Source organism: Salmo salar, chromosome 26, assembly GCF_965601325.2.
Source record: "Salmo salar chromosome 26, fSalSal1, whole genome shotgun sequence".
NCBI classification, from domain to species: Eukaryota; Metazoa; Chordata; class Actinopteri; order Salmoniformes; family Salmonidae; genus Salmo; species Salmo salar.
In genome coordinates, this window is record NC_138316.1 from 32256492 (window position 1) to 32281394 (window position 24903).

General features: G+C 45.2%; 1 protein-coding gene across 1 annotated transcript in view; it reads left to right on the forward strand.

The window, feature by feature from the left end:
* LOC106593220 (protein unc-13 homolog C) overlaps positions 1-24903 on the forward strand; it is a 171348-nt gene that overhangs the window by 92194 nt on the left and 54251 nt on the right. Inside the window, exons 19-23 of the mRNA XM_045708288.2 lie at positions 7407-7533; positions 9310-9406; positions 9792-9935; positions 10083-10160; positions 10319-10396. Of these exons, the coding sequence (XP_045564244.1) occupies positions 7407-7533; positions 9310-9406; positions 9792-9935; positions 10083-10160; positions 10319-10396 (524 nt within the window). The remainder of the gene's footprint in view (positions 1-7406; positions 7534-9309; positions 9407-9791; positions 9936-10082; positions 10161-10318; positions 10397-24903) is intronic.

Sequence of the window (24903 nt, forward strand, 5' to 3'; positions counted from 1 at the left end):
TATTCATGCTTCGCCTATTCCTCTTTGATTTAGAAGATATTGTTGCACAAACTTCACTGGTATCAGGATGTATAGCTTGCTACTTTAGACAGCTAACTAGTGATTAGCATTAGCGGCTAACAAGACTTAGCCACAACTTGTTAAGAAAAGAAAACCTAGCTGTTTGCAGATGTAAGAAACAGTAATAGTGTAATTATAGAGCTCTTGTAGATGTATATTAACAAGCAGAGTGGAAGCAGCATCGTAGTCATTGTTGCATGTGCTGCATTGACCATGCAGACTAACTGCAAGTGTCTGGTGGCCGAGCAAAAACAAACGCGCTCCTTGAGTGACAGTGGGCGGGGCTAGGTCTGTGTGGAAAACAGAATGGAGAGAGAGAGAGGAGAGAGATAACTCAAGTAAAGGAGTAAAATATAGAATAGGATGTTACGCATGGCGTATCACTTTTAACAAACCAAACATTCAAATACAGTTACAGAAGGTAAAGTAAAAACTCAAACTGGTCCGTGCATCATACCGGTATACAGTAAAATACGATATACCACCCAGCCCTAGATTGAATGCGCCACCCTTGGAGCCGGGGCTCGCAGCTTATGCCAATCCTCCATGGGGGAGAGGGCTGCATGGGAGAGAAGCTGCAATTCTACTTGATGGGAATAGTGCTACCCATTGCCCCTAGTGGCTGGTTTTGAAGGCATCCCCTGACGTCCTGGGAACCTGGACGAACGTTGAATATCGCCTTGGATCTATTAGTATTATACATTCATTTGTGGTTGCCCGGGAAGTTGACACAGGTCCACCCCTACAGCCCTCTCCCTCATCCTTCCCCCATCCCTCCTCCCCTTTGCAGTGTGTTGGTAGGCCCAGGGAAGTCGACACAGGTCCACCCCTACAGCCCTCTCCCCCATCCTTCCCCCATCCCTCCTCCCCTTTGCAGTGTGTTGGTAGGCCCAGGGAAGTCGACACAGGTCCACCCCTACAGCCCTCTCCCCCATCCTTCCCCCATCCCTCCTCCCCTTTGCAGTGTGTTGGTAGGCCCAGGGAAGTCGACACAGGTCCACCCCTACAGCCCTCTCCCCCATCCTTCCCCCATCCCTCCTCCCCTTTGCAGTGTGTTGGTAGGCCCAGGGAAGTCGACACAGGTCCACCCCTACAGCCCTCTCCCCCATCCCTCCTCCCCTTTGCAGTGTGTTGGTAGGCCCAGGGAAGTCGACACAGGTCCACCCCTACAGCCCTCTCCCCCATCCTTCCCCCATCCCTCCTCCTCTTTGCAGTGTGTTGGTAGGAAAAATACAAATTTCCTCTTCTGTGCTAGCAGGGTTGATGGGTTCTCCCTGGGCCTACCAACACACTGCAAGGGGGAGGAAGGAGGGAGGGGGAAGGATTAGGGAGAGGGCTGTACGGGTTGTAGGGAAACCAGGGATGAAAAGGCTGGGAGGAAAGGCAGGGTAAGGCAGGCAGACACACACACACATAGAAACAAAAACACACACACACACACACACACACACACACACACACACACACACACACACACACACACACACACACACACACACACACACACACACACACACACACACACACACACACACATAACACACACACACACACACACACACACACACACACACACACACACACACACAGGGATGATTGATATCATCCAGAAGGCGAGGTCAGTACAGGTGCATCAAAGCGGGGACCGAGAGACTGAAAAACAGCTTCTATCTCAAGGCCATCAGACTGTTAAACAGCCATCACTAACAGTGGCTGCTGCCAACATATAGACTCAAATCTCTAGCCACTTTAATAATTAAAAAGTGGATGTAATAAATGTATCACTAGCCACTTTAAATAATGGCACTTTATATAATGTTTACTTACCCTACATTACTCATCTCATATGTATATACTGTAATCTATACCATCTATTGCATCTTGCCTATGCCGTTCGGCCATCGCTCATCCATATATTTATATGTGCATATTCTTAATCATCTCTTTACACTTGTGTGTATAAAGTAGTTGTTGTGAAATTGTTAGATTACTTGTTAGATATTACTGCACTGTCGGAACTAGAAGCACAAGCATTTCGCTACACTCGCATTAACATCTGCTACCCATGTGTATGTGACCAATACAATTTGATTTGATTTGATACTCACTCTGGTTACACTCTCCAGAGGGCAGGTCACTGAGTGCACCCATAGCACATTCCCTCTTCTCCTCTCCCCTTCTCTCCCTCTCTTTCCCTCTCTCTTTCATTCTCTATCTCTCCCTCTCTACCTCTCTCTCTCCCCCTTCTCTCCCTCTCTTTCCCTCTCTCTTTCATTCTCTCTCTTTCCCTCTCTACCTCTCTCTCTCCCCCTTCTCTCCCTCTCTTTCCCTCTCTCTTTCATTCTCTCTCTTTCCCTCTCTACCTCTCTCTCCCCCCCTTCTCTCCCTCTCTTTCCCTCTGTCTTTCATTCTCTATCTCTCCCTCTCTACCTCACTCTCCCTCTCTACCTCTCTCCCTCTCTCCCTCTCTCTCTCTCTCCCCTTCTCTCCCTCTCTACCTCCCTCTCCCTCTCTCTCTCCCTCTCTACCTCTCTCTCTCTCTAGTATGTCTGATGTTGTGGTTTTCTAGGGAGAAGATACAAAGTGACACTTGTCTTCCCTGGAAATCAAATCAGGGAGGGTGAGAGGTCAGGGGTTAGAGCTCTAGGGTCAGGGTTTAACGGTCAGTGATATATTATTCATTATTAATGTGAACTTTACTTTAAGGGTGAAGCCTTCAGTACAGCTAGCTTAAAATGTCCCTGCCTGCCTGCTGAAGATGTCAGTAGTGTGTGGGTGGGAACGTTCCCACCGCAAAACAAATTCTGACAGCAAGGACATCACGAGGGAGGGAGGGAGGGAGGGATGAGCCTGTCTGTCCCAGTAGGCTGATGGTCTAACATGAAGACATCCTCATTAGGGAATCAGGGACTCAGTCTGTTTTCCCTCTGGACCCCAGCTTACACTTTCTACCAACTGCAGGGAACACACACACACACATGAACACACACATACACACACACACACGTACGCATACACATTGCGCACACACAAACATAGACACATACATACACACAGGCACACACTCAGTCACACACATACACACACACAGGCACACACAAAGTATACACCGAGTGTACACAACATTATGGACACCTGCTCTTTCCATGACATAAACTGACCAGGTGAATCCAGGTGAAAGCTATGATCCCTTATTGATGTCACTTGTTAAATCCACTTCAGTCAGTATAGATGAAAGGAGGAGACAAGTTAAAGAATGACAATTGAGACATGGATTGTGTATGTGTGCCATTCAGAGGGTGAATGGGCGAGACAAAAGATTTAAGTACCTTTGAACTGGGTATGGTAGTAGGTGCCCGGCGCACAGGTTTGAGTGTGTCAAGAACTGCAACGCTGCTGGGTTTTTCACGTTCCCACAGACACAACTGTGGGAACCATTGTAGTCAACATGGGCCAGCATCACTGTGGAACGCTTTTGACACCTTGTAGAGTCCATGCCCCTATGAATTGAGGCTGTTCTGAGGGCAAAAGCGGGTGCAACTCAATATTAGGAAGGTGTTCCTAATGTTTTGTACACTCAGTGTATGTACTGTAGTTAGTTGAAACGAAGTGTTGGAGAAATGTGTTGAGTTATTGAAGTGGCAGCGTCACAGCAGATAAACCTCTGTGACTGGAGCTATTCTGACTTCACACTTTGAGAGAGCTACAACTCTCTCTCTCTCTCTCACTCTCATACTCACTCACTCACTCGTTCACTCACTCACTCACTCACTCACTCACTCACTCACTCACTCACTCACTCACTCACTCACTCACTCACTCACTCACTCACTCACTCACTCACTCACTCACTCACTCACTCACTCACTCACTCACTCACAGCATTTAGCATTGTGATAAAACATTTCAGCTACCCAAACATTCAGGAAGCACTTTCCTTTGATTGCTTGCTTTGCCTTGTTAAAACGAATCTCCCACAATAATATTGCTTATGGGAATCTATCATAAATATGCAAATATAATGACAAGGACTTTGCTATGAGACAACTACAAAAGATGATTTGGTATTGAAATAATACCTTTTGATTTGTTTAATACCTTTTTCAAGACATTTTGTTATTTCTTATGGAGGCACACAGGTGCTTATCTGAGGTGTTTTAATGTGTTGCAGCAGGAGGGTTGCTCAATGTATGGCTTTAAAACACACGTGCACACACTCACGCACTCCCACACACTATCTCACACACACACACATTTAAAGGTGCCTTTGAAGTGTGTGTGAGTGTTGTGAAGAGGCTTTGTGTTTAGTACAGACAGTCTTTGTATCTTCACTGGAATTATTTTCTCACTTTTGCTGTTATTCTGTCTGGCGAATCTGTTTATACCCCTCTAAACCTCTCTTTTTCACTCTCTTAACCTTCTCTGTCTTTTTTACCCCTCCCCCTCTCTCTCTCTCTCTCTCTCTCTCTCTCTCTCTCTTCTTTCTGTCCCCTTCCTCCCCCTCTATCCCACTTTCTACTCTCTCTCTCTGTCTCTCCTAACCTTCTCTCCTATCCCCTGTATCTCCCACCTCTCTGTCCTTCCTCTCCCTCTCTGTCTCTCTATCCTCTGCATCCCCCAGCTCTCTGTATCTTCCTCGCTCTCTCTGCCTCTCCTATCCCTCACCTCCCCCCACCTCTCTGTCCTTCCTCTCTCTCTCTGTCTCTCCTATCCCTCACCTCCCTCCCACCTCTCTGTCCTTCCTCTCTCTCTCTGTCTCTCCTATCCCCTGCACCCCCCACCTCTCTGTCCTTCCTCTCTCTCTCTGTCTCTCCTATCCCTCACCTCCCTCCCACCTCTCTGTCCTTCCTCTCTCTCTCTGTCTCTCCCATCCCCTGCACCCCCCCACCTCTCTGGCTTTCCTCTCTCTCTCTCTGTCTCTCTATTCCCTGCACCCCCACCTCTCTGTCCTTCCTCTCTCTCTCTCTCTCTCTATCCCCTGCACCCCCCACCTCTCTGTCCTTCCTCTCTCTCTGTCTCTCCTACCCCCTGCCTCCCCCTACTCCCCCCTCCTTTCTCTCTGTTTCTCTTACCCTTCTCTCTATCCCCTGCCTCTATCCCTACTCAAATCAAATCAAATTGTATTGGTCACATACACATATTTAGCAGATGTTATTGCGGGTGTAGTGAAATGTTTGTGTTCCCAGCAGTGCAGTAGTATCTAACAATTCACAACAATACACACATCTAAAAGTAAAAAAATGGAATTAAGACATACATAAATATTAAGACGAGCAATGTCGTAGTGGCATTGACTAAAATACAGCAGAATAGAATACAGTATGTACATATGATATGAGTTAAGCAGTATGTAAACATTATTAAAGTGACTAGTGTTCCATTATTAAAGTGGCCAGTGATTCTGTGTCTATATATATAGGGCAGCAGCCTCTAAGGTGCAAGGTTGAGTAACCGGGTGGTAGCGGGCTAGTAATGGCTGTTTAACAGTCTGATGGCCTTGAGAAAGAAGCTGTTTTTCAGTCTCTCAGTCCCAGTTTTGATGCACCTGTACTGTCCTCATTTTCTGGATGACAGAGGGGTGAACAGGCCGTGGATCGGGTGGTTGATGTCCTTGATGATATTTTTGGCCTTCCTGTGACATCAGGTGCTGTAGGTGTCCTGGAGGGCAGGCAGTGTGCCCCCGGTGATGCTGTGGGCAGACTGTACCACCCTCTGAAGAGCCCTGCGGTTGCGGGTGGTGCAGTTGCCATACCAGGCGGTGATACAGCCCGACAGGATGCCCTCAATTGTGCATCTGTAAAAGTTTGTGAGGGTCTTAGGGGCCAAGCCAAATTTCTTGAGCCTCCGGAGGTTAAAAAGGTGCTGTTGCGCCTTCTTCACCACACTGTCTGTGTGGGTGGACCATTTCAGATTGTCAGTGATGTGTACACAGAGGAACTTGAAGCTTTCCACCTACTCCACTGCTGTCCCGTTGATGTGGATAGGGGCGTGCTCCCTCTGCTGTTTCCTGAAGTCCACGATCATCTCCTTTGTTTTGTTGATATTGAGGGAGAGGTTATTTTCCTGGCACCACTCCACCAGGGCCCTCACTTCCTCCCTGTAGGCTGCCTCATCAATGTTGGTAATCAGTTCTACTACTGTTATGTCGAATGCAAACTTGATGATTTAGTTGGAGGCTTGCATGGCCATGCAGTCATGGGTGAACAGGGAGTACAGGAGGGGGCTGAGAACTCACCCTTGTGGGGCCCCTATGTTGAGGATCAGCAAAGTGGAGCTGTTATTTCCTACCTTAATCACCTGAGGGCGGCCCGTCAGGAAGTCCAGGACCCAGTTGCACAGGGCGGGGTTCAGACCCAGGGCCCCTAGCGTAATGATGAGCTTGGAGGGTACTATGGTGTTGAAGGCTGAGCTATAGTCAATGAACAACATTCTTATGTAGGTATTCCTCTTGTCCAGATGGGACAGGGCATTGTGCAGTGTGATGACGATTGCATCATCAGTGGATCTCTCTCATTACCCCCTCCCCTCTCTCCCTTACCTCCCTTCTCTCTCCTCTCTACCCCCAAGTTCTGTGATAGTTAATATGTCCTACTCTACTGTGATAGAGCCTACCATGTCATCAGACTGAACTTTCATTATGTACCAAGTCAGCTCTCATTAGACCCTGTGTGTGTGTGTCCACCAAGGTCATGTCACTACCAGTGTCTGTGTTTACAGGATTCCTGGTCTAGTCTTAGATTACCTGTCTCTGTCAAAATCAGGTCAGCCATAGCCTTGTCGCGAAGCAGGCGCACGCGGGACTTTAGCGGTATGACAACGTGAGACTAGGTCAGCCATGTTATAGGTCTAGCAGGACTTGTTGCAGAATGTAAATCAAAGAATGTAAACCCTTCCATGCTTCTCACTTCCTGGCTACCTGGATATATTTCAGGATTCACCTAGTCCTTGTTCTGATTCTCCTCTCTTCTACGAAAATGTGCACTTGCACACTCCCTGTCATGGATTTCAAAGGATTGCTGTAAACATTGGCTGGAGGGAGTCTCCACCATCCATGGCAGGGAGTGTAGAAGTGCACACTTTGAAAGAAGGTTGGAGAATCAGGATGTATCACTAGAGTAGAGTGACTGCCTGCACCCAACAGTCGCTGTCCATTCTCCTGTGGTGCTGAACTTCAGAATTCTGATTCCATCGCTGTCCACTTCCGGGGGGTCTGGATTGGGTCTCTCCCCTATTAGCTTGATTGATTGATTCAGCATTGAGCCTTTTACTCCTGTGGCAAGTTCACCATGTCATATCTCAGTCCAGACATGCATGTTAACATTCTGCCTTTTCATTTCCCCTGACAGAGCACGATAAGCACCGTCTATGCAAGAGCACAGAGTACATGAACCTTCACTTTAAAGTTAAGTGGTTCCACAATGAGTACGTCCGCGAACTGGCTGCCTTCAAGGACACCCCCCCTGAGTATTCTCTGTAAGTAGTGTACTGCACACACACACACACACACACACACACACACACACACACACACACACACACACACACACACACACACACACACACACACACACACACCACACACACACACACACACACAGGGACACACACACAGACTGACACACACACGGATGCACAAAGATTATGCCCCCAAAACATGCTACCTCTCACCATTACCAATAACAGGGGAAGTAAGCATTTTTCAGGAGGTATGATATTTATGCCTCTAACTTTTTCACTCATCATGATTCACAATTCCTTCATAATTATCCGTAATCATGGTACATTCTTTAAAAAAAAGTTTTTAAAAGGGTTCTTCGGCTATCTCCAGGTAGAACCCTTTTCTACATGGAACCCAAAAGGGCTCTACCTGGAACCAAATGTATTTTATTAGGATCCCCATTAGCCGATGCCAGTGGCGACAGCTAGTCTTACTGGGGTCCGACACATAACAAAATTACAATAAAATATAACAATAAAACCTAACAATTTACAATAAAAGTGACTCCAAAATGATGCAATACATTACTTACCATTTGTATTGGGCACAACATAATCCGAAACACAACTGAAACAAACTGCAAATGCATCCAAAAAGTTTGTAGAGTCACGTGCCAGGAATATGGGACCAAATACTACACTTTTGACTAAATGTAATACACTATAAGTGAAATTGCCGAATACTTATGACACCTTCAAATGGGGGGACTAGATACATAAAGTGCTTTCATTTCTAAACAGTAAAACAGATGTGTATGAAAATACCCTCAAATAAAAGGTGACATTCTGAACTGTTGCCTCATATTAAACATTTGATCTCACATTTAAAATGCTGGAGTTTAAAGCCAACTAATATGTTTCAGCTTCACTTTCCAAATAAATACACACATTACACCAGCTGAGTGTTCTCTGTAAATACTACAGCACAGTGTTCTATCCTTGATTATGTTATGTTGTCTCCAACAGGAGCAGACATATTATTTTAATCAGCAGATAAATACAGTCAATCAATCAACCTACACAAACACACCCTACATGTACAACTGAGTATTCTCTGGAAGTACTGTAATATACCCAGACAAACACACCCTACATGTACAACTGAGTATTCTCTGGAAGTACTGTAATATACCCTGACAAACACACCATACATGTACAACTGAGTATTCTCTGGAAGTACTGTAATATACCCAGACAAACACACCATACATGTACAACTGAGTATTCTCTGGAAGTACTGTAATATACGGAGAGAATGTCTTGAGGGTCAGGTAAAAGACAGGTGATTGTATTAAATCCTTAAAGATATGGAATACTGCTCTCTCAGACAACCTTGCTAGTGCCCTCACAGAGAAACACCTCCCTGTCACTGCTGGTCAAACAGCATCCAATCCATTACAGAGTGAGTTGTGAATGACAGCTCACAGTCCCACCCACCTGCTGCTGTCATTTAAACACAAAGCACCTTCAGGAGTTAAGGACACACACACACCACCCACCTTATGTATGATCCCTTTCTCTTGTGGCAGATGCCCTTAATCGAGGAGCACAGCAGGGAATACACTTTTGACACACACACTTTGAATACTATGTACAGTATACTCACTGTGTGTGTGTGTGTGTGTGTGTGTGTGTGTGTGTGTGTGTGTGTGGTGTGTGTGTGTGTGTGTGTGTGTGTGTGTGTGTGTGTGTGTGTGTGTGTGGTGTGTGTGTGTGTGTGTGTGTGTGTGTGTGTGTGAATGTGTCCTCCAGGTGGTTCGAGCCGTTTGTCATTCAGTGGCTGTCTGAGAATGAGGATGTTGCCATGGACTTCCTACACGGAGCTCTGGGGAGCGACAAGAAGCTTGGCGTGAGTGCTCACACACTCTAATCTTTTCTCACTCGCTCGCTCTCACTCGTTCACTGTCTGGTAGTCCTCTGTCTCTTCACAGTGAGGGATGAATGAATAACAGCAGTGTTGACATACAGCACTCTGCTGCTCTGCTCACCCCAATGAAATACTGCACCATTCTGAAGTACTAAAGCTCTCTCTCTTTTCTCTCTTTCCCTCTCTCTCTCTCTCTCTCTCTCTCTCTCTCTCTCTCTCCCTATCTCTCTCGCTCTCCTCTTTTTCTCTCTCGGCCAATCTATTTCTCTCCTTTCTTTCTCCCCCTTCTCTTTCTTGCTCGCTCTCTCCCTCCTTCTCTGTCTCTTTCTCTGTCTCTCTCTGTCTCGCTCTCTTTCTCTTTCTGTAGTTCCAGCCAACATCGGAACATGTCCTGTTCTCCTGTTCGGTGGTGGATGTGTTCACTCAGCTCAACCAGAGTTTTGAGATCATTAAGAAGCTGGAGTGCCCCAACCCACAGGCCCTGGCTCACTTCATGTGCCGCTTTGCTAAGGTCAGGCACTAACCCCCAACCTAATGTCCCTAGCTGTGTGTGTGTGTGTGTCTGTTTGACCGTGTGTGTGTCCAATACTATTTCTAAGAGTGTTTTGATTTTGTAACAACTCAATATTGTTCATTCCTTTTCTTGTATTTTTTCTAGACCATCAACAAAGTTCTGTTGCAATATGCTGCAATCATAACCAAGGATTTTGGCTTGTATCTGAACCAGGAGAAAGTGGTAAGTGTTCTCTGGATTCACATAATGATCATTCTGCACACAAAAAAAGATGGACCAGCCCATCTAGCATTTGCCTAAACTTCCCTATGGCCAGTCTGGTTCTGAATAGTACTATTCAATTCTATATGTATAATAATATGACTGTGTCTCTGTGACAGCCCTGCATCCTCATCAACAACATCCAGCAGCTCAGAGTTCAGCTGGAGAAGATGTTTGAGTCCATGGGAGGCAAACAGGTCTGTACTGTAGCAACCCCTTACCTTTATACATACCCCTTACCCTTTACCCCAACCCCAAGACCATGGGAGGCAAGCAGGTCTGGATCTCTTCTTCCCCCATCATATCCCCATGTTCCCATACCCTCCATGGCCCTAATCCTAGTCCTACCCCATCAGACAATCCTCACCTTCCCCATAGATCTGTCACTATCCCTCTGAAGACTGGTTTTTATTCCCCCACCCTGTTCTATTTCTCCACTCTTCTAACTCTTCTCCCTCCATCCTGTCTGGTCTTGTACGTTCTAGTTTGTTTCTTTTATAAATGTTGTTTTATAAATGTTTGATAAATGTATAGGGAAAAGCCCTTAGTCTGTGTCTTGGGTTTCAGATATTCTAGCATGTCCCCCTCTAAGTCTTTCTGTCTATCTGTCTCTCTGTCTGTCTATCTCTGTCTGTCTCTCTGTCTCGCCCTCTAAGTCTGTCTGTCTCTCTGTCTGTCTCTCTGTCTTTCTCTCTGTCTCCCCCTCTATGTCTGTCTGTCAGACCCCTCTAAGTCTGTCTGTCTGTCTGTCTCTCTGTCTGTCTCTCTTTTTGTCTCTCTGTCTGGTTCTCCCTCTAAGTCTGTATGTCTGTCCCCCTCTAAGTCTGTCTGTCTCTAAATCCATATCTCTGCCTCTCTGTCTGTCCCCTCTAAGTATGTCTGTATGTCTCTCTCTCTCTATCTGTCTGTCTCTAAGTCTAAATGTCTGTCTCTCTGCCTCTCTATCTGTCTGTCTCTAAGTCTATGTCTGTCTCTCTGCCTCTCTGTCTGCCCCCACCCTCTAATTCTCTGTCTGTAAGTCTCTGTCCCCCTGCTCTAAGTCTGTAAGTCTCTGTCCCCCTGCTCTAAGTCTATCTGTCTGTCTGTCTGTCTGTCTGTCTGTCTGTCTGTCTGTCTGTCTGTCTGTCTGTCTGTCTGTCTGTCTGTCTGTCTGTCTGTCTGTCTGTCTGTCTGTCTGTCTGTCTGTCTGTCTGTCTGTCTGTATCTAAGTTCCATCTGTCTGTCTATCTGCCTCTGTCTGTCCCCTCTAAGTATGTCTGTCTCTCTCTCTGTCTCTCTATTTGTCGGTCTCTAAGTCTATATGTCTGTCTCTCTGCCTCTCTGTCTGACCCCCTTCTAAGCGTCTGTCTGTCTGTCTGTCTGTCTGTCTGTCTGTCTGTCTGTCTGTCTGTCTGTCTGTCTGTCTGTCTGTCTGTCTGTCTGTCTGTCTGTCTGTCTGTCTGTCTGTCTCTTAATCTGTCTTTCTCTCTAAGTCTATCTGTCTGTCTTTCTACCTGTCTCGAAGTCTCGAAGTCTATCTGTCTGTCTGCCTTCTCTCTAAGTCTATCTGTCTGTCTATCTGCCTCTCCCTGTAAGTCTATCTGTCTGTCCCCCTCTAAGTATGTCTGTCTATCCCCCTCTAAGTCTGTCTGTATCTAAGTCCATATGTCTGTCTATCTGCCTCTGTCTGTCCCCTCTAAGTATGTCTGTCTGTCTCTCTAATAGTCTGTCTCTAATTCTATATGTCTGTCTCTCTGCCTCTCTGTCTGACCCCCCCCCCCCCCCCCCCCGCTAAGTCTATCTGTCTGTCTGTCTCTCTGCCTCTAAGTCTAACTGTCTTTCCCCCTCTAAGTCTATCTGTCTGTCTCTAAATCTGTCTGTTTCTCTAAGTATCTATCTGTCTTTCTACCTGTCTCAAAGTCTATCTGTCTGTCTGTCTCTCTGTCTGCCTCTTCCTCTAAGTCTATCTGTCTGTCTGTCTCTCTGCCTCTCCCTGTAAGTATATCTGCATGTCTCCCTCTAAGTTCATCAGTCTCTCTGTCTGCCTCTCCCTCTAACCGTCTGTCTGTCTGTCTGTCTGTCTGTCTGTCTGTCTGTCTGTCTGTCTGTCTGTCTGTCTGTCTGTCTGTCTGTCTGTCTGTCTGTCCCTCTAAGTTTATCTGTCTGACTCTCTGCCTCTAAGTTTATCTGTCTGTCTGTCTGACTCTCTGCCTCTCTGTCTCTCTGTCTGTCTGACTCTCTGCCTCTCTGTCTCTCCCTGTAAGTGTATCTGTCTGTCTGCCTCTCTGTCTCTCCCTCTAAGTGTATCTGTCTGACTCTCTACCTCTAAGTTTATCTGTCTGTCTGACTCTCTGACTCTCTGTCTGTCTGACTGTCTGCCTCTGTCTCTCCCTCTAAGTTTATCTGTCTGTCTGCCTCTCTGTCTCTCCTTCTAAGTTTATCTGTCTGTCTAACTGTCTGTCTGTCTGCCTCTCCCTCCCTCTAAGTCTGTCTGTCTGTCTGTCTGTCTGTCTGTCTGTCTGTCTGTCTGTCTGTCTGTCTGTCTGTCTGTCTGTCTGTCTGTCTGTCTGTCTGTCTGTCTGTCTGTCTGTCTGTCCCTCTAACTTTATCTGTCTGACTCTCTGCCTCTAAGTTTATCTGTCTGTCTGTCTGTCTGTCTGTCTGTCTGTCTGTCTGTCTGTCTGTCTGTCTGTTTGTCTGACTGACTCTCTGCCTCTCTGTCTCTCTGTCTGTCTGACTCTCTGCCTCTCTGTCTCTCCCTGTAAGTGTATCTGTCTGTCTGCCTCTCTGTCTCTCCCTCTAAGTTTATCTGTCTGTCTGACTCTCTGCCTCTCCGTCTCTCCCTCTAAGTTTATCTGTCTGTCTAACTGTCTGTCTGCCTCTCCCTCTAAGTATATCTGCCTGTCTGTCTCTCTGCCTGGTCTGTCTGTCTCTCTCTCTCTCTGTCTGTCTCTCTGCCTGTGTCTGTGTCTGTCTAATCCTGAGAATATAGCAACAGTTTTATGTTATGTGCATGCTGTCTCTCTCCTGTTTCTAATGTTCTACATGCCTTGAGTTTTGTCTTCTGTGGTCTTGTGTTTCCCCATTCTACCCTGCTCTCTTTCAAGGAGGAAGGGGCTGTGTCCTTTTGCAAGGTGTGTAGTATAGGACTCCTACCTCCTACCATCCTAACCCCCCTTTACTAAACATAGGACTCCTACCTCCTACCATCCTAACCCCCCTTTACTAAACATAGGACTCCTACCTCCTACCATCCTAACCCCCCTTTACTAAACATAGGACTCCTACCTCCTACCATCCTAACCCCCCTTTACTAAACATAGGACTCCTACCCTCTACCATCCTAACCCCTCTTTACTAAACATAGGACTCCTGCCCTCCTTTATTTTTTAATATTTATTTAATCTTCATTAATACAGGTAAGTCAATTAAGAACATATTCTTAATTACAATGATGACCTGTCCTACCTAACCCTCTTTACTAAGCACAGAACTCCTACATCCTACCTAACACTCTTCATTAAAAATTAGAACTCCCACCATCCTAACACCCTTTACTAAACAGCCTACCTAACACCCTTTACTAAACATAGAACTCCTACCTAACACCCTTTACTAAACAGCCTACCTAACACCCTTTACTAAACATAGAACTCCTACCATCCTACCTAACACCCTTTACTAAACATAGAACTCCTACCATCCTACCTAACACCCTTTACTAAACATAGAACTCCTACCATCCTACCTAACACCCTTTACTAAACATAGAACTCCTACCATCCTACCTAACACCCTTTACTAAACAGAACTCCTACCTAACACCCTTTACTAAACATAGAACTCCTACCATTCTACCTAACACCCTTTACTAAAGAGCCTACCTAACACTCTTTACTAAACAGCCTACCTAACATCCTTAACTAAACAGAACTTCTACCGTCCTACCTAACACCCTTTACTAAACAGCCTACCTAACACCCTTTACTAAACAATCTACCTAACACCCTTTCCTAAACGGAACTCCTACCATCCTACCTAACACCCTTTACTAAACAGAACTCCTACCTAACACCCTTTACTAAACAGCCTACCTAACACCCTTTACTAAACAGAACTCCTACCATTCTACCTAACACCCTTTCCTAAACGGAACTCCTACCATCCTACCTAACACCCTTTACTAAACAGAACTCCTACCTAACACCCTTTACTAAACAGCCTACCTAACACCCTTTACTAAACAGAACTCCTACCATCCTACCTAACACCCTTTACTAAACAGAACTCCTACCATCCTACTTAACACCCTTTACTAAACAGAACTCCTACCATCCTAACACCCTTTACTAAACAGCCTACCTAACACCCTTTACTAAACAGCCTACCTAACACCCAAACAGAACTCCTACCGTCCTACCTAACACCCTTTACTAAACAGCCTACCTAACACCCTTCACTAAACAGCCTACCTAACACCCTTTACTAAACAGAACTCCTACCATTCTACCTAACACCCTTTCCTAAACGGAACTCCTACCATCCTACCTAACACCATTTACTAAACAGAACTCCTACCTAACACCCTTAACTAAACAGCCTACCTAACACCCTTTACTGAACAGAACTCCTACCATCCTACCTAACACCCTTTACTAAACAGAACTCCTACTGTCCTACTTAACACCCTTTACTAAACAGAATTCCTACCATCCAAACACCCTTTACTAAACAGCCTACCTAACACCCTTTACTAAACAGCCTACCTAACACCCTTTACTAAACAGAACTCCTACCATCCTACCTAACACCCTTTACTAAACAGAACTCCTACCTAACACCCTTTACTAAACAGCCTACCTAACACCCTTTACTAAACAGAACTCCTACCGTCCTACTTAACACCCTTTACTAAACAGAACCCCTACCATTCTACCTAACACCCTTTACTAAACAGAACTCCTACTTAACACCCTTTACTAAACAGAACTCCTATCGGTCTACCTAACACCCTTTACTAAACAGCCTACCTAACACCCTTTACTAAACATAGAACTTCTACCATTCTACCTAACACCCTTTACTAAACATAGAACTCCTACCATCCTACCTAACACCCTTTACTAAACAGAACTCCTACCTAACACCCTTTACTAAACATAGAACTCCTACCATTCTACCTAACACCCTTTACTAAAGAGCCTACCTAACACCCTTTACTAAACATAGAACTCCTACCATTCTACCTAACACCCTTTACTAAAGAGCCTACCTAACACCCTTTACTAAACATAGAACTCCTACCATTCTACCTAATACCCTTTACTAAACAGCCTACCTAACACCCTTAACTAAACAGAACTCCTACCGTACTACCTAACACCCTTTACTAAACAGCCTACCTAACACCCTTTACTAAACAGCCTACCTAACACCCTTTACTAAACAGAACTCCTACCATTCTACCTAACACCCTTTCCTAAACGGAACTCCTACCATCCTACCTAACACCCTTTACTAAACAGAACTCCTACCTAACACCCTTTACTAAACAGCCTACCTAACACCCTTTACTAAACAGAACTCCTACCATTCTACCTAACACCCTTTCCTAAACGGAACTCCTACCATCCTACCTAACACCCTTTACTAAACAGAACTCCTACCTAACACCCTTTACTAAACAGCCTACCTAACACCCTTTACTAAACAGAACTCCTACCATCCTACCTAACACCCTTTACTAAACAGAACTCCTACCATCCTACTTAACACCCTTTACTAAACAGAACTCCTACCATCCTAACACCCTTTACTAAACAGCCTACCTAACACCCTTTACTAAACAGCCTACCTAACACCCTTAACTAAACAGAACTCCTACCGTCCTACCTAACACCCTTTACTAAATAGCCTACCTAACACCCTTTACTAAACAGCCTACCTAACACCCTTTACTAAACAGAACTCCTACCATTCTACCTAACACCCTTTCCTAAACGGAACTCCTACCATCCTTCCTAACACCATTTACTAAACAGAACTCCTACCTAACACCCTTAACTAAACAGCCTACCTAACACCCTTTACTAAACAGAACTCCTACCATCCTACCTAACACCCTTTACTAAACAGAACTCCTACCGTCCTACTTAACACCCTTTACTAAACAGAACTCCTACCATCCTAACACCCTTTACTAAACAGCCTACCTAACACCCTTTACTAAACAGCCTACCTAACACCCTTTACTAAACAGCCTACCTAACACCCTTTACTAAACAGAACTCCTACCGTCTACTTAACACCCTTTACTAAACAGAACTCCTACCATCCTACCTAACACCCTTTACTAAACAGAACTCCTACCATTCTACCTAACACCCTTTACTAAACAGAACTCCTATCGTCCTACTTAACACCCTTTACTAAACAGAACTCCTATCGTCCTACCTAACACCCTTTACTAAACAGCCTACCTAACACCCTTTACTAAACAGAACTCCTACCATTCTACCTAACACCCTTTACTAAACAGAACTCCTACCTAACACTCTTTACTAAACATAGAACTCCTACCGTCCCTAACATTCTTTATAAAAACCCTTTAGGCCAACTAAAGATAAGTCTCCTACCATCCTTACCATCTTTCACTTAGAATAGGATTCGTTAGAAATGGTTGTGGTCCTTCATTTTGTTTAACCTGATGAAGATCCTCTGGATGGAAACAGTTGTAATTAGGACCATACAGTGTGAAGGACATTATTTATTTTAGCATAGGACACCTTAACTATCCCTACCACCATCTACTGAACTATAGTAAATGCATGTATCTGCACCCCACTCCCCACCTATGCTTCTCCCTCTCTCAGCACCACACACACAGACATACACACACACCCACCTATGCTTCTCCCTCTCTCAACACCACACACACAGACATCACACACACACCTATGCTTCTCCCTCTCTCAGCACCACACACACAGACATACACACACACCCCACAAATGCTTCTCCCTCTCTCAACACCACACACACAGACATACACACACACCCCACCTATGCTTCTCACTCTCTCAGCACCACACAGACATACACACACACCTATGCTTCTCCCTCTCTCAGCACCACACACACAGACATACACACACACCCACCTATGTTTCTCCCTCTCTCAGCACCACACACACAGACATACACACACACCCACCTATGCTTCTCCCTCTCTCAACACCACACACACAGACATAAACACACACCCCACCTATGCTTCTCCCTCTCTCAACACCACACACACAGACATACACACACACCCACCTATGCTTCTCCTTCTCTCAACACCTAACACACACAGACATACACACACACCCACCTATGCTTCTCCTTCTCTCAACACCACACACACAGACATACACACACACCCCCACCTATGCTTCTCCCGCTCTCAACACCACACACACAGACATACACACACACCCCACCTATGCTTCTCCCTCTCTCAGCACCACACACACAGACATACACACACACCCCACCTATGCTTCTCACTCTCTCAGCACCACACACACAGACATACACACACACCCCACCTATGCTTCTCACTCTCTCAGCACCACACACACAGACATACACACACACCCCACCTATACTCTGACTCTCTCAGCAGCATGTGCCACAGGGCATACGGAATCAGAGCAACCCATCTGTCATTTAGCCCCCACGCTCTGTAATCTAGCCCCCACTCTCTGTCAGGGAGCAGTATTCATCTGTCATCTAGCCCCCACTCTCTGTCAGGGAGCAGTATTCATCTGTCATCTAACCCCACTCTCTGTCAGGGAGCAGTATTCATCTGTCATCTAGCCCCCACTCTCTGTCAGGGAGCAGTATTCATCTGTCATCTAACCCCACTCTCTGTCAGGGAGCAGTATTCATCTGTCATCTAGCCCCCACTCTCTGTCAGGGAGCAGTATTCATCTGTCATCTAACCCCACTCTCTGTCAGGGAGCAGTATTCATCTGTCATCTAGCCCCCACTCTCTGTCAGGGAGCAGTATTCATCTGTCATCTAGCCCCCACTCTCTGTCAAGGAGCAGTATTCATCTGTCATCTAGCCCCCACTCTCTGTCAGGGAGCAGTTTTCATCTGTCATCTAGCCCCCACTCTCTGTCAGGGAGCAGTATTCATCTGTCATCTAGCCCCCACTCTCTGTTAGGGAGCAGTATTCATCTGTCATCTAACCCCACTCTCTGTTAGGGAGCAGTATTCATCTCTCATCTAGCCCCCGCGTTCTGTTAGGGAGCAGTATTGATCTGTCATCTAACCCCACTCTCTGTCAGGGAGCAGTATTCATCTGTCATCTAGCCCCCACTCTCTGTCAGGGAGCAGTATTGCTCTGTCATCTAGCCCCCACTCTCTGTCAGGGAGCAGTATTCATCTGTCATCTAGCCCCCACTCTCTGTCAGGGAGCAGTATTCATCTGTCATCTAGCCCCCACTCTCTGTCAGGGAGCAGTATTGATCTGTCATCTAGCCCCCACTCTCTGTCAGGGAGCAGTATTCATCTGTCATCTAACCCCACTCTCTGTCAGGGAGCAGTATTCATCTGTCATCCAGCCTCCACTCTCTGTCAGGGAGCAGTATTCATCTGTCATCTAACCCCCACTCTCTGTCAGGGAGCAGTATTCATCTGTCATCTAACCCCCACTCTCTGTCAGGGAGCAGTATTCATCTGTCATCTAGCCCCCACTCTCTGTCAGGGAGCAGTATTCATCTGTCATCTAACCCCACTCTCTGTCAGGGAGCAGTATTCATCTGTCATCTAGCCCCCACTCTCTGTCAGGGAGCAGTATTCATCTGTCATCTAACCCCACTCTCTGTCAGGGAGCAGTATTCATCTGTCATCTAGCCCCCACTCTCTGTCAGGGAGCAGTATTCATCTGTCATCTAACCCCACTCTCTGTCAGGGAGCAGTGTTCATCTGTCATCTAGCCCCCACTCTCTGTCAGGGAGCAGTATTCATCTGTCATCTAGCCCCCACTCTCTGTCAAGGAGCAGTATTCATCTGTCATCTAGCCCCCACTCTCTGTCAGGGAGCAGTTTTCATCTGTCATCTAGCCCCCACTCTCTGTCAGGGAGCAGTATTCATCTGTCATCTAGCCCCCACTCTCTGTTAGGGAGCAGTATTCATCTGTCATCTAACCCCACTCTCTGTTAGGGAGCAGTATTCATCTCTCATCTAGCCCCCGCGTTCTGTTAGGGAGCAGTATTGATCTGTCATCTAACCCCACTCTCTGTCAGGGAGCAGTATTCATCTGTCATCTAGCCCCCACTCTCTGTCAGGGAGCAGTATTGCTCTGTCATCTAGCCCCCACTCTCTGTCAGGGAGCAGTATTCATCTGTCATCTAGCCCCCACTCTCTGTCAGGGAGCAGTATTCATCTGTCATCTAGCCCCCACTCTCTGTCAGGGAGCAGTATTGATCTGTCATCTAGCCCCCACTCTCTGTCAGGGAGCAGTATTCATCTGTCATCTAACCCCACTCTCTGTCAGGGAGCAGTATTCATCTGTCATCCAGCCTCCACTCTCTGTCAGGGAGCAGTATTCATCTGTCATCTAACCCCCACTCTCTGTCAGGGAGCAGTATTCATCTGTCATCTAACCCCCACTCTCTGTCAGGGAGCAGTATTCATCTCTCATCTAGCCCCCGCGTTCTGTCAGGGAGCAGTATTCATCTGTCATCTAACCCCAACGCTCACTTATTTTGGTCCCCAAGCTGAAGCTACAAAATGCTCCAGACAGGATTTCGTACAAAGTCTGATGAGCTTCTCAAATGCTTACAAAACTCCCCAGCTGTGCTCTCTCTCTCTCTCTCTCTCTCTGAAGGAAAGGCTCTGTTAATGAGGCATCTGAGTCTGTATCCAAATGGCACCATATTCCTTATTTAGTGTACTACATTTGAGAAAGTACTGTAGTGCACTGTAGAAGTAGTGCACTGTAAAGGGAGAAGGGTGCCATTCAGGACAAAGACATAGACATGTCTGACTGAAATGAACGGCTTTAGTTGGTTTGGCTGTAGCTCCTTGCTTTAGACGTTTGACTGGTGATTTATTAGGCGAATTGAGTGACAGGGATGTTGCATTAGGGTCTAGGGGCTATAAACTACCTTGTCATTCAGGCATTAGACAGCTATTCCTAATGATGTCGGAACATAATGGATCATGCAGATTGATAAAATAATGTTTTTTCCATTTTAGGCAGATCTCAGCACAAAAACACATTACTGGCTGACTGGCAGTGAAAGTGTTCCCAAAGCAATTAGCAAACTGAAAGCCAGGGCAATTACACAGATCAATGTGCTATCATATAATTTGAAATAACACATATTTCAGGCTCTACATATGATTGAATAAGAAATAACACATGCGTCATTTCATATAATGTTAAATAATAGATAAACATCAACTTCTGCAAGGCTGAGACAGAGACGTGAGAGAGGATAACATCTTGATCGTTGTGTAATGGCTTCTATAATGGCTTACTATATACAACAGCTGTCTCTACAAGCCATCCACCATCAGAATGAGATAGGATTAGAGAACTGGTTTGTGGCGGCATGACTCTTATCTAACCTAATGTGATGAGCTGTCACATTTACACACATATATGTACACACACACACTGTAAAATGGCGCCGGAGAAGAAGGCTGACGTTTGTGATTTTTTTGTTTGTTTCTTTGCGTTGTTTGCAACTCTTTTTTTTCAATTTAAAGTTTTATTACGTTTTCTTGTTTTTCAATCAACCAACAAAACACATTCCACATTCACAGATGTGACACACTTAAAAATATATAATAATAATAATAAAAATAAACTAATAATTAAAAAAATATTTAAAAAACTAACAATAATAATAAAAATTCAAAAAATAAAAGAAATATATATATATAAAAAAGAAAGAATAATTATTAAAAAGAAAAAAGAAATACATATATATATACTGCTCAAAAAAATAAAGGGAACACTTAAACAACACATCCTAGATCTGAATGAAAGAAATAATCTTATTAAATACTTTTTTCTTTACATAGTTGAATGTGCTGACAACAAAATCACACAAAAATAATCAATGGAAATCCAATTTATCAACCCATGGAGGTCTGGATTTGGAGTCACACTCAAAATTAAAGTGGAACACCACACTACAGGCTGATCCAACTTTGATGTAATGTCCTTAAAACAAGTCAAAATGAGGCTCAGTAGTGTGTGTGGCCTCCATGTGCCTTTATGACCTCCCTACAACGCCTGGGCATGCTCCTGATGAGGTGGCGGATGGTCTCCTGAGGGATTTCCTCCCAGACCTGGACTAAAGCATCCGCCAACTCCTGGACAGTCTGTGGTGCAACGTGGCGTTGGTGGATGGAGCGAGACATGATGTCCCAGATGTGCTCAATTGGATTCAGGTCTGGGGAACGGGTGGGCCAGTCCATAGCATCAATGCCTTCCTCTTGCAGGAACTGCTGACACACTCCAGCCACATGAGGTCTAGCATTGTCTTGCATTAGGAGGAACCCAGGGCCAACCGCACCAGCATATGGTCTCACAAGGGGTCTGAGGATCTCATCTCGGTACCTAATGGCAGTCAGGCTACCTCTGGCGAGCACATGGAGGGCTGTGCGGCACCCCAAAGAAATGCCACCCCACACCATGACTGACCCACTGCCAAACCGGTCATGCTGGAGGATGTTGCAGGCAGCAGAACGTTCTCCACGGCGTCTCCAGACTCTGTCACATCTGTCACGTGCTCAGTGTGAACCTGCTTTCATCTGTGAAGAGCACAGGGCGCCAGTGGCGAATTTGCCAATCTTGGTGTTCTCTGACAAAATCCAAACGTCCTGCACGGTGTTGGGCTGTAAGCACAACCCCCACCTGTGGACGTCAGGCCCTCATACCACCCTCATGGAGTCTGTTTCTGACCGTTTGAGCAGACACATGCACATTTGTGGCCTGCTGGAGGTCATTTTGCAGGGCTATGGCAGTGCTTCTCCTGCTCCTCCTTGCACAAAGGCGGAGGTAGTGGTCCTGCTGCTGGGTTGTTGCCCTCCTATGGCCTCCTCCATGTCTCCTGATGTACTGGCCTGTCTCCTGGTAGCGCCTCCATGCTCTGGACACTACACTGACAGACACAGCAAACCTTCTTGCCACAGCTCGCATTGATGTGCCATCCTGGATGAGCTGCACTACCTGAGCCACTTGTGTGGGTTGTAGACTCCGTCTCATGCTACCACTAGAGTGAAAGCACCGCCAGCATTCAAAAGTGACCAAAACATCAGCCAGGAAGCATAGGAACTGAGAAGTGGTCTGTGGTCCCCACGTGCAGAACCACTCCTTTATTGGGGGTGTCTTGCTAATTGCCTATAATTTCCACCTGTTGCCTATTCCATTTGCACAACAGCATGTGAAATGTATTGTCAATCAGTGTTGCTTCCTAAGTGGACAGTTTGATTTCACAGAAGTGGGATTGACTTGGAGTTACATTGTGTTGTTTAAGTGTTGCCTTTATTTTTTTGAGCAGTGTATATATATATATATATATATATATATATATATATATATATATATATATATATATATATATATTTATATATGTATTTTTTTTCTTCTTTTTTAATAATTTCTTTTTTAAAATAATTATTATATATATATATAAACTTGCAGCAGCACTATCAAGGTTCTTATTAGCTATTTCCAGCCTTAGCTGAGATGACGAGCAAATAATTAGTTTTTAGATTTTACAGCACAATACACAACATGTATCTGCTCATTTCCCTAATCACCCCATTCACTCTGTCCAATTTGAAATATAGTTGAGTAGTGGAGACCAGAGTCTATCAAACTTGGGCTGTCTCTTGCTGGGGTCATAAGTGAGCTTTTCAAGTGGGAGAAAGTCAACAATCTGGTCAATCCACATTTTAAATGTAGGAGAAGAATTAGAGGCCCACAATAGAAGAATACATTTCTTAGCAAAGTATGTAATAGTCATAAGCAAATTTTCTCTGTCAGGATCAAGAACAAAGTTCTGCTGGGCATTAAGAAGATAGATACACGGGGTCATATCAAATTGTACATCTAGTATTTTCTGTGCAGCAGTATGTATAGATTGCCAAAATCTGGCAATCTCTATACAGCTCCAAAATACATAGTTTCATACATAGGTACATAGGTTCCACTTTCAGAGGTACATCTTTTACAGTTAGGAGAAATGTCTGTTTTCATTCTGTGGAGTCTCATTGGAGTGTAATAAAATGTGTACAAAAATGTGTAATTAGATTCTTTCATTTTTACATTAGTATAGGAGCAGTATACCCTGTCGCAAACCTCCCCCCATAACTCATCACTGATAGTCAGACCAAGGTCCTTTTCCCAGATTCTTTTCAAAGGAGTAAAGGAGGAGCCTCCTTTCTCAGAAAGGAGTCTATAGATATAAGATATTTTGGATTGTGCTGTAGTAAGAAGGGTTTCAACTTCATTCAGCTGAGCTCTAAACCTCCTCTTGGAAGTAAATGAGTGGATGACATATCTAATTTGAAGATAAAGAAAATGGGATCTTGTCACATTGAATTCACTGCAGAGCTCTTGAAAGGATTTCAGTGTAGTGGCATCACTCAGGGCTTTTGACAAGTCTGGGTTGCCTACTATAGGCGACTGAGAACATATTTGGGAGGAAATGCCCAGGTATTTCTTACAGTCCCTCCACGCTAGTAGGGTCACAAAGGTTTTGGCTATGTTGCCCACTTCACTAAAGTTATTAATGAATATAATTGAGCTTAGGGGCAATGAACCACAGGATTGGGCTTCTATCTGAATCCACGTTGACTCTTGTCTGTTTGCGATCCGTGTTAGCATGTCGTGAATTTGGGCAGACCAGTAGTACAATTGAAGGGAGGGAAGGGCAAGACTACCCTTAGATTCAGGTTTCGATAGAGTGGAGAACTTGATCCTAGGTTCTTTATTGCCCCATATAAATTTGGTGAAGGTTTGGTTAGTTGTTTTGAAAAAGGAAACTGGGAGATAGCATGGGAGCATCTGAAATAAATAGTTTAGTCTAGGGAGGATGTTCATACGGATTAAATTAATTCTTCCGACTAGACTGAAGATAATTTTCCTTGAAAAGGCTATTCAGATCTGGTGTTATGAAGATCCCAAGGTATTGAAACCCCTGTGTCTTCCATTGAAATGGGCATAGTGTCTTCATAGAGCTGGTGAGTGTACGATTGAGAGGGCAGACAGTGGATTTGTTGAAGTTTATCTTATATCCTGAAAACTTGCCATACTGAGCAATTGTGTCTAAAATGGGAGGGAGGGATTTCTCAGGGTTGGATATGTAGAGCAAGACATCATTCGCGTAAAGCGAAATCTTGTGCTGCAGGCCGCCTGCAGAAACACCCATAATACTTGGATTGCTCCTTATCAACTCTGCCAGAGGCTCCGCCCCCAACAAGTAGAGCAGGGGGGGGCAGTGAGCACCCTTGTCTTGTGCCCCATCCCAAAGGAAATCTGTCAGAGTTCAGTCCGTTAGTAATCACCATGGCATTTGGATGAGAGTATAGGGACTTAATCCATTTAATAAAGTTTGGGCCCATATTGAACTTTTCTAAGACTAAGAACAGAAAGCTCCACTCCATCCTGTCGAAACGCCTTCTCAGCATCCAGTCAAGCCAGCAGGACA